Source organism: Lathamus discolor, chromosome 6 (genome assembly GCF_037157495.1).
Source record: "Lathamus discolor isolate bLatDis1 chromosome 6, bLatDis1.hap1, whole genome shotgun sequence".
NCBI lineage: Eukaryota > Metazoa > Chordata > Aves > Psittaciformes > Psittacidae > Lathamus > Lathamus discolor.
In genome coordinates this window covers 57,182,893-57,193,079 of record NC_088889.1, presented here as the reverse complement: position 1 = coordinate 57,193,079, position 10,187 = coordinate 57,182,893, and the positions used below count along the sequence as shown (strand labels likewise).

General features: G+C 41.8%; 1 protein-coding gene across 4 annotated transcripts; it reads right to left on the bottom strand.

The window, feature by feature from the left end:
* Nucleotides 1–1,152: 1,152 nt before the first annotated feature.
* LOC136016172 (vitamin D 25-hydroxylase) lies at nucleotides 1,153–10,062 on the bottom strand. Of its 4 annotated transcripts, none has more exons than XM_065682953.1 (6): nucleotides 9,820–9,901; nucleotides 7,579–7,724; nucleotides 6,718–6,859; nucleotides 5,796–6,428; nucleotides 3,964–4,293; nucleotides 1,153–1,812 (listed from the first exon to the last, which is right to left on the bottom strand). In XM_065682953.1, exons 3-6 carry the CDS (start codon nucleotides 6,722–6,724, stop codon nucleotides 1,637–1,639), a joined length of 1,146 nt encoding a protein of 381 aa, XP_065539025.1. In that variant the 5' UTR covers nucleotides 6,725–6,859; nucleotides 7,579–7,724; nucleotides 9,820–9,901; the 3' UTR covers nucleotides 1,153–1,636. The 4 variants fall into 4 exon arrangements, with proteins under 4 accessions (XP_065539025.1, XP_065539027.1, XP_065539024.1 ...); XM_065682955.1 differs by having other exon boundaries at nucleotides 5,796–5,992; XM_065682952.1 differs by lacking the exon at nucleotides 7,579–7,724 and having other exon boundaries at nucleotides 9,820–10,062.
* Between the last annotated feature and the right edge of the window lie 125 nt (nucleotides 10,063–10,187).

The window sequence follows — 10,187 nt, the reverse complement described above, 5'->3', positions numbered from 1 at the left end:
TACTGAAGGCACTTAAATTTGGTAGATTCCACAATTTTTACTTAAGCATTTCACAAGTACCCTACATTTACTTATGCACATATCCAGAAAAGCCTCAATCTTGACTCCAAAGAACCACTGTTTGCCAATATTTATTTATTTGCAGCTTTTATGGTGTGCCCAATGCACAGCAATTAGGCTTACCTCCTTCCTCTGCTTTTTGAATCTTATATCTTTACAGAAAGTCAGTAATTCAGCAAGAGGGGTAGCCTGACAACCCTCTTCAGAGCACCAGGAACCTGTGTTTGAGATGTTCTCTGTGGGACAGGTGGGTCTGACTATCCTCAGACAGAGTAATTTAATCTGGACCTGCTCCATCTTAAGTCACTACACTATCACCTAAGTGGACTGGTACTAGCTCTGATCCTTCTCCTTTGCTATTTCAAAAGAAAGGAGGCATTTCTGCTCAGCATAAGCTGAAAACATCAGGTCAGCAGAAAAACGCTAATTCCTGCCTTTAACATTTCTTGCAGCTCCAAGTTGCAGCATAAGCTGTATAAAGAGCAAGGTCTAATATTCAGCCCTGACTTAAAGAGCAGCTTGCCCAGTGTATGGTTTATTCTGAACCCTATTCTGAGGCCCTACTTCTCCCCACACGGTGGGAACTATCATACCATACTTTATCAGATTCTCCTGCAAGGCCTGCATAAATCTTTACCAATAAAGCAACAGCTGTCAAGAATAAAAAATGAAGCCTAAAACTTGTGCTTGAAATCCATTTAAAATCTGTTTCTCCCCATCCTATTCCAGTCCCCCTGCCAAAAGGGCTCTTCTCTGGTCAGACTCAGGAGCCGCTTATTTTCTTCACTCATAGTACAGGGGCATGTGACTAACACAGACACTCTTTTTTCCAGACTACTTAGGCAGAGATTAATCATTACATAATGCTTTGTGTTGGGAGGCAAGGGAGGCCATACTCTGGTAATGCAATAAACTGGCAAAAAAGATTGCTGTGACTGTCAGGAGTATGGCAATAACTGAATACGCAGTATATGCTGCTAAAGAAGAAGCAAGCCATAAAAGATCTCAGAAGTGAATTCACAGAGTCATCTGATTCTCTAGAAAAATTACGACCAAGTGGGAAGGTAGAGCAAGGAGAAGGAAGGACTAAAATCCTTCAATAAACAATTTATTAAAGCTGGGACAGACAGTTTATTCTGAGTTACAGAAATTTAAATAGATACCTTTGAAAACTTTTTAGCTACATAAATTTAATGGAGCTGGAATAATGTAAACGAGATTTTCATGGATGAATCTGAGTATGAACATTTCGAGCCATATTCTCCATGCTTAAAAAAATATCCTCTCAAAGTAAAATGGCTTGCTAGATAATTAAATATTGAAAAGCTGAGTAAGAAGTTAGGAATTAAAAGACTTCTGGAGTGAAAACGCGAACTTTAAACAGGGTGGGTTTTTTTGTGAAAAACAAGTAAAAAGAAACTATTACCTTACTTATGCACAAACAACCAGAGTTTAGCTGCAAGTCCTTTAAAATTCTGTCCTTCTGACATGAAGACATTTAGAAATAGAAGGCAAAGAAGATCCTCAGCTGCAGCTTGGAACACCGTGTTACACCTGACAATCTAGATCCTTCTCTTCACCGTCTCTCTGCACAGATGAGGTATGGCTGTGGCTGTAATGTCATGCCTAATCTTGGTTTGAGATCCGGAATCATGCCATGAGGAAAACACAGGTGAAATCGTTGTAGTAATGAAGTGAAAAACAAAAACATTTCCATTCGAGCTAGTTGTTCTCCAAGGCAATGTCTTCTTCCTGGATTGAAAAAACAGTTTCAGAAAGACTTAAAATGTGTTTAATTACATTTTCACTGTTATTACGAATAAGAATGGTCATTTTTTGTGTTCTAAGAGGAGCTGTATGAACGTTGCAGTATTCTGCAAGAGAGGATTGGTGATAATTTACAGCAACAAACCAATTTGTTCCTCTCACTACACAAATTACACCAAATTTATTTAGACAAGCTATCAGCTCCTTGATCTTGTCTTGAAGTAGCAATCTAGACAGAAGATGTATTAAAAAATGATACTGTGAATTTCAGCCTTTGTCCCCTACTATATTGTTAATTACATCTATTGTCACTTGTTATTACCTGGCAATAATTACAACTTGGGAAGCAGAAAGATATCAAACAGATCTGGATAATGCCTTTAAATGTTAGTTCCCATTCCATGTATAACTAGTTACAGGGAATAAATGTGGAAGACACAGATGAATGGGAAACAACATCTGGAACTGGTAAGGTCCAACTGGCAAATAGAAACAGAATGCACAATAAATCAATTATAGAATCATAGAACAGTTAGGGTTGGAAAGGACCTCAAGATCATCTAGTTCCAATCCCCTGCCATGGGCAGGGACACCTCACACTAAACCATCCCACCCAAGGCTTCATCCAACCTGGCCTTGAACACCACCAAGAATGGAGCATTCACAGCTTCCCTCGGCAACCAATTCCAGTGCCTCACCACCCTAACAGTAAAGAACTTCTTTATATCCAATCTAAACTTCCCCTGTTTAAGTTTTAACCCATTACCCCTTGTCCTGTCACTACAGTCCCTAATGAAGAGTCCCTCCCCAGCATCCCTATAGGACCCCTTCAGATACTGGAAGGCTGCTATGAGGTCTCCACGCAGCCTTCTCTTCTCCAGGCTGAACAGCCCCAACTTCCTCAGCCTGTCTTCACACGGGAGGTGCTCCAGTCCCCTGATCATCCTCGTGGCCCTCCTCTGGACTTGTTCCAGCAGTTCCATGTCCTTTTTATGTCGAGGACACCAGAACTGCACACAATACTCCAGGTGAGGTCTCACAAGAGCAGAGGGGCAGGATCAGCTCCTTTGACCTGCTGGTCACGCTCCTTTTGATGCAGCCCAGGATACGGTTGGCTTTCTGGGCTGCGAGCGCACGCTGAAGCCGGCTCATGTTCATTTTCTCATCAACCAACACCCCCCAGTCCTTCTCTGAAGGCTATGTCTTTCTATAGTCTGCAGAGGTAGCCCTGGCAATTAGCTTACACAGATGTCATGGTTTAACCCCACCCAGCAACTAAGTGCCACACCAACCATCGCTGAGTAGCGATCCTGGCCAACTCCCCCCAGTTTGTATACTGAGTATGATGTTCTATGGCATGGAATTTTGGTCAGCTGTCCTGGCTGTGCTCCCTCCCAGCTTCTTGTGCACCTCCTCACTAGCAGACTATGACAGACTGAAAAGTCATCGACTTAAGAGTAAGCACTGCTCAGCCACAACTAAAACATCAGTGTATAATCAACATTATTCTCAGACTAAATTCAAACCACAGCACTGTACCAGCTACTAGGAAGAAAACTAACTCCAACCCAGCCAAAGTCAGGACAACAAAACTAAGTTTTTAGGTTGGTAATCATATGTGAGGCAAATTATTCACTCTTACAGTCATCAAAAGACAAATCCATAATGATTCGGGACTGTCAAGAGTATTTCCTTAGGGCAGAATGAAGTGCTGCATGCTGACCCCCAGGCTAGCTCTGAATCAGGTCTGCAGTTTCTGGTGCTGACATAAATGCTGAAATTTGAAAGCTGGCTGTTTAAATCACCTGTATGTAATGGCTTTAGCAGCATACTACTGTTAATTGTGAAACGAGTAACACTTATGTGCTGCAAAGATATAAAATGTCTGGACTCCTCAGAAGACACTGTGTTGTCTTTTTTATTAGTTTATATATAATAATGAGCTCATCTATATAAAAGATATTATGTTAAAATGTATTATGTCCAGAGTACATTATATTGAATATCTTTAAAATAGCTGTTTCATCAGAACTGCAGATACTTTATATCATTATGTCCATTCCTGATTTATTGCCATGACTTCTATGTTATACATCTCTAGGTTTCTGAAAAGGAACAGTGGAAGGAATCACTTACCTAGTGAAAAAGGAATAAATGCATCTTTCTTGACAAATTGCCCACTGCTGTCCAAAAATCTCTCAGGAAAAAACACTTCTGGATTGCTCCAGTATTTTTCATCAAAATGAACGGAGTAAAGGTTTGTAATGACTGTAGTGCCCTCAGGAATAGAGTAACCACGCACAACAGTATCTTTGGAAGTTGCGTGAAAAATACCTAGTGGAACTATATTACAGAACCTTAGAACTTCATGCAGAACAGCCTCAGTGTATGGCATTTTGCTTTTCTCTTCTAAGGTAGGCATTTTGCTTGGGCCGATGACTAATTCGATTTCTTTTTGAACTTGCCCTGTTAGGAACAGGAATGAAAGTTGATGCTTTTTGTGTAATGTCCTTTATTTTTTTAAGCTATAACATATATACTTTATAAAGGATGCTGAAACATGAAATATATAAAATATAGTAGACTATAAGTTTTTAAATTCAGACTTTATATTCCTTATCCTGCTAGAAGGAATTATCACTAGCATATGCATATACAAGTACTCTTCATTTCAGAAGTAATTTTCTCAGTAAAATAATGTTTTAACACACTTTTCTTTCCTTGTGTATCTTTTTATTTCTGGAGCTCTTAAAACTAAAGAAACAAGCAAAAGACTGCAAAGATAGTTCTACTTGCTTAGCCAGATATTTAAACCAGCTCAGTGAATATGGGACTCATAATAATGGTAATAGCAGCAAGGAAAAGGCTTTGTCATCAACTTCTTTATCTAAACTGAATGATTTTCACTGCCTATAGCACGTCAGGCCTTGACATATATTATCATCATAACTTTGGCTTTTTTTTTTTAAGTAAAGCTGTATTTACCTTAAATGTAAATACAAAATTTCATCTCTAATTTTAAGATAATAATTGCTTTCTGTCTACCATAAGAAAAAAATATAATCTTTCATACATATTATCTGGTTCCTATATAGAACTTCAGATCTTTAAGAGGTTTACAGCTACAGGTAATGTTGTTATCCCCATTCTGAAATGATGATAATGGTGAAATTGTTGTTAGAGCAGTATTTTTTGTCAAAGTATAAATAGTAACTTTCCAATTATCTAAGGCTGCTCTTTCTCCAAATACTGAAAGTCACCAGTTGAACCAAGTCCTGCTAAGTTTTGATAGGAAAAGCAAAGCGGAGGCAGTGAAACACGAAACATGATCGTTCACTTCTAAAATCCAAATGTCTACACAAAACGCCTGGGCTGACATTCAAACATCCATTGCTGTCTTACCTCTGAATGACTGCAACATCTTTCTATTTTTATTTTTAAATGCTATTCATTTTAGTTCTTCCAAAACTATAAATATACATGTCTGTAATACATACATCTATTGTGAGTTGAGGCACTTAAGGATAAGAAGAAATGGCACCTAAATAGTTAACCACAACCTGATTTATATTTTTGCTGATATTTTTACATTCTTATTTTATTAGTTTCATATTTCATTGCATTTGCTCATTACTTGCTAACTATACAGATTAGTATATCTACCAACCAATATTACGCATCACTACACTAAACTTACTTTATTGAAAATATTAAAGCTTCATAAAAATATATTCACAAAACAATATGCAAAAAAATTGTATCACTATACTTAACTTTTGATGTCCTCTTCATCTGCATATAAAACAGGCTTTTCACCTCTATCCATAGTATGTTTGGTAAATAGAGTAACATATATAACCCTTTCTTTCTTTTTGGTTACATCTATGGGTCACTGCACCACTTTGAAAAAGCATTTTAAATTTGCATTAGGAAAGTGTATCAGTTCCTCAAAATGCCAAAGTTCTTACCTTGAATGTTTGGATAAAGAGCCATAAATAACACTGCCCATCTTAAAACATTTGTTGTGGTTTCTGTCCCAGCTATGATGAGTTCTCCAACAGAGAAAATTAAGTTTTCTCTTGAGTATGTAGATTCTGGATCCTTTTCATTACAATCCATCTCATCTAAATATGCATCTACAAAATGTCGAGGTGACTGAGGCTTCCTATTTTCAGAGACACGTTCAATAAGGTCATGAAGAAAGTCATAGACTTCAGCTGCATTTTTAAACAGCTGCTGGTGTTTCCCAAATGGCAAGATACCAATCCAAGGAAAAGCATTATATAAAAATACAGAAGCACTAGCAGCTAATTCAATATTTTCACTAAAAATCTCAATCATGTGCTGAAATTCAGTATCTTCATACGTAAAACGTTCTCCAAAAATAATCAAATTAGTAATGTTTGAAACAGCATTTGTTATCAAGTGCTTTAGATCAAAAGGTCTGCCTTTGTATGTATCAATGGCATCAAGAAAAAACATAGCCTCTTCTGAAATTTTGTGTTCAAAGGACCTTTGACCATATCCAAAAATTCGAAAGGTATTTACAGCTAATTTGCGATGTTCTGTCCATCCTCTGCCATATTTACTGTTCAGTAAGCCTGAAAAAATATTTTGACACAGTGTTTTATGCAAGGCTTTATTTTTTCCCCCAAAAGATAATAAAACTATTTAACAAGACAAAAAAAAAAGAAGACAAAAAATTACACGCATCTTGCTATGGATAGTCCAAGACTGACAGTACTTTCCAAATAACAACTTTGAAGAAGCACCAAGTATTTTACAAAAGGAGATGAAGTAGAGAAAACAGTAAAGCAGATGTTTCATGTGATCACAAGCCCACCTACCGCACAAAACCTACATTTTTATATAAAAGATATTAGTTCTTACCTCCCATGTTTGTCAGCTTCTTAAACAAGGGAAGAGATGGTCTGTCTGCAAAAATTTCACTTTGATGAACAAGGCACTCCTTTACTGCATCATATCCGTTCAGTACAATAGCAGATATACCTCCGAGATCGAGACTGAAGATCTTGAAAAAAATAATAAAATGCTACTGCAACCCAATCTCAAGAACAAATAATGAAAACAACTAAAACCAAGTAACGAAAATGTGAAGCAACACTACACACGAATGCAAAACAGGCTCAAACAAATTTCAGTAGGGCATACAGGTAATCAGAGGTGATGCAACTGTGGTATTACACAGAGTTTGTTGTGAGCTAATTTACTCTGTCAAAAGATAAAGGAAATCAGCCCACACTACATTCTGCACTTTGCTGTGCACCTGAAGTGACCAGCTCTCCAAAGTGAAGACTGGGGATGCTTTCATAGAGTCATCACAAAAATGTGAATTCGGCACAACAGCGAGCATTTTCTAGAAAAAATGTACTGTGTCCCAAGATGAGCATAGATAAGTATGTATTAGCATCAGTATGTAAGTATATAACATTATTAGATATAAGGTATAGTTTTGTGTGTGAACTAGAAATAGAGTGCATATATTGCCTACTTTGCTAATTTGCTGGGAGGAAATCTTTACTACTGTATCAGCTCCTCCTCCATGCCTGAGTAAAGGTAAATTCCAACAGCTTAATTTGGTTAAGGGCACTATGACTGAAGCTGCAAGTTCATACCATGAAGACTTCCAACATGTCACTTAGTAACGGCAGACACAGAAGTGGTTTCAGTTCTGAAAACAACCAAGCTGCACCCAGTCCTTGCTACCTCTGAAACTGGACACCAGCTTACTTTGCACAGGCTCCCAAAGAACCATCAGATGATAGAAGCGAGAGCCATGATGACAGCCAACATATGACAGCATAGCCCAGCTAGTCCCATCTCCCGTTTCCAGAAGTGGTTAGCACTAGGTGCTTTGGAGAAAGATGCAATACATCCTGCAGAAGGCACATACAGGATAAACAAAATGAAAATCTTAACCTAAGTTTCAAAAATTAAAACCAAGGCTAAAGTCCAGATTGAAATCTTGTGCCCTTTTCAATACTTCTTTTAGCATTATAGATCTGTGGTTTTACCTACACCAGTCTCTAGTTTTTTCTTCATCTCAGCTGTTGACCTCCACGATATGAAATAAAGTTAGCCTAGTTAAACACTCTGTGACAACTGGGCTGTCACTGAAAGGTTTGTCAAGCCCTGGAACAGCACAGCCTGCCTAAGGAAGTGGTTGAGTCACCATCCCTGGAGGTATTTAAAAGACCTCCTGTAGATGTGGTACTTAGGAACCTGGTTTAGCAGTGTTTGGTTAATGGTTGGACTCGATGATCTTAGGGGTCTTTTCCGACCTAAACGATTCTATGACTATTATGTTTTAGCAAACTTTGTATATTCAGTGTTATAATGGCTCTTTTTTACAGGACAAGAAGACAGTCCCAATACATTTCTGCAAGCTGTTTGTATACTTTGATCATGGCTTATTTATCTTTCTTCCTGTGTCATACAAAACTTAAAATCTTTTCAGCGTATTTTTTCAGAGCCCCCCAAATCCTGATATGCCACCTTGAGGTTCCCTCAAATTCTGCAGGATCCTTTCTGACAGCAGGTGACTAGAACTACCTACAGCATTCCAGGCAATAGAAAGCTTAGTTTATTTGTTGACACATTTTCCTGCTGGTTTCCATTCTATTTGTCCCTAGTATTCCACTTGAAACACATTTACTTTTTTCTATTGCCAAAATAAATGAAATGAAAGGGAATCCTATTCTTTTGTTTCTGCTATTTAGCAGGCTTTTAATTCAGGCACTTCTCTCAGCTTCTCATTCACGCCAAGACTGTGACTCACTTTGTTTCTGCTAGAGCTTTCATAAATTATCTGGACAAAAGCTTTTGACAGACTTAAGTTCTCAAACAGTTTTATTTGCCCGTGAGGGGTGTTAAAATTAAACACCTCTAGCAGTTTGAAGGACATGATTTCCTTAACAAACCATTCCCTGGTGGCCACAAAGCTCAGTCCTTCACACACCTCCAGTGATAATCCTGCTGAGTAAAACAATACAGGTGTTACAAACAGTCTGAAGATGTACAGGCACACCGAGTGGCTGGCCAGGCTGTGTGCACTGTGTCTCTGTGTGTTCTGTTACGCATACACATACAAATGCTAGCACCTCCCTGCCTTTCCCTGTCTTGGGTTTAACTTTTACAAAGCTTATAAGAACAGACTGGTTGCTTGAAACCAGTTGATGAAATGAAACACTTTCACAAGAAAGAAAAATTCTGTTCTCATGCAGTTATATGCATTGACTGTAAGTATTCCAAATATCCCACTGAGGGCACCTTCAAGCTGCAATGTGTTTTCGGTGAAAATGTTGCCTTATCCAAGTGCCTGCTATTTGGTTGCTGTACTTTTATTACTTTTAAGCCCTCTTGGCATGCCCAGTGCTCGTGGCTATGAAAGCGAGGTCGTTCCACTGGCAGCAGGACGCTAGTGTAAGCACCGTACCAAAACACGACATAAGCTCGAGAGCCGGGCCCGTGGACAGCTCCACTCCGCCCACCCCGCCCCAACGGGGCCGCTCGGAACGGTGACAACCCTGACGCTCGTCTCTCCCTTTTCCCCCAGGCAGGGCAGGCCGCAGCACAAGGTTTGCCAGAGCCTGCTGCCCCGGACGCGGGCCCGCCGGGTACGGGCCTTATGCTCCGGCCAGCAGCGGAGGAGCTACACCGCGGCACCGCCGCCACCTCCGCGGGGCGGCGCAACCCCGCTCTGCCGGCCCCGCGCTGCGGACCGCCCGCCGGCGGGGCGCGGGCACCGAGACCCGCTCCGGGCCGGAGCCAAGCGGCGGGACGGCTCCCCCGGCCGCACGCGCCGTGCTCCCGGTGCGGGTCAGTGCTCCGCGGCAGCCCCAGGACGGCCGGGACGGGCACAGCCCGCCCGGGTGCTGCCGCGGTGCAGCGCTGCCCGCCCCGTCCCAGCCCGCCCTGCTCCCGTTCCACGGGGCCCCGATGAGGCGGCAGACGCCGCCGGAGCGGCGGTACCTGCCCGTGGATCTGGCTCTGCCGCCGCATGTAGACGTGCGGCTGCTCCGCGCCCAGGGCGTGGATGTTGCCGATGAGGGGCAGCCCCGCGGGGCCGGGCGGGAAGCCGGGAGGCCGCCGCTGCTTCAGCAGCTGCCGCACCACCAGCGCCAGCAGCACCGCCGCCGCCAGCAGGCACACGAGCAGCAGGCAGGCGCCGCTGCCCGCCGCCGCGCCCGGACCCCCCCTCGCCGGCCACATCAACCCGGCCGCCGCCATGCCGCTTCCTCCGGCCCCGGCCCACCGCCTCATTGGGCGGTGGCAGCTGCCCCCCGAGCTCATTGGCCCGCAGCAGCTCCGCCCCTCGCGTCAGGCGGGGAGCGGGGCTA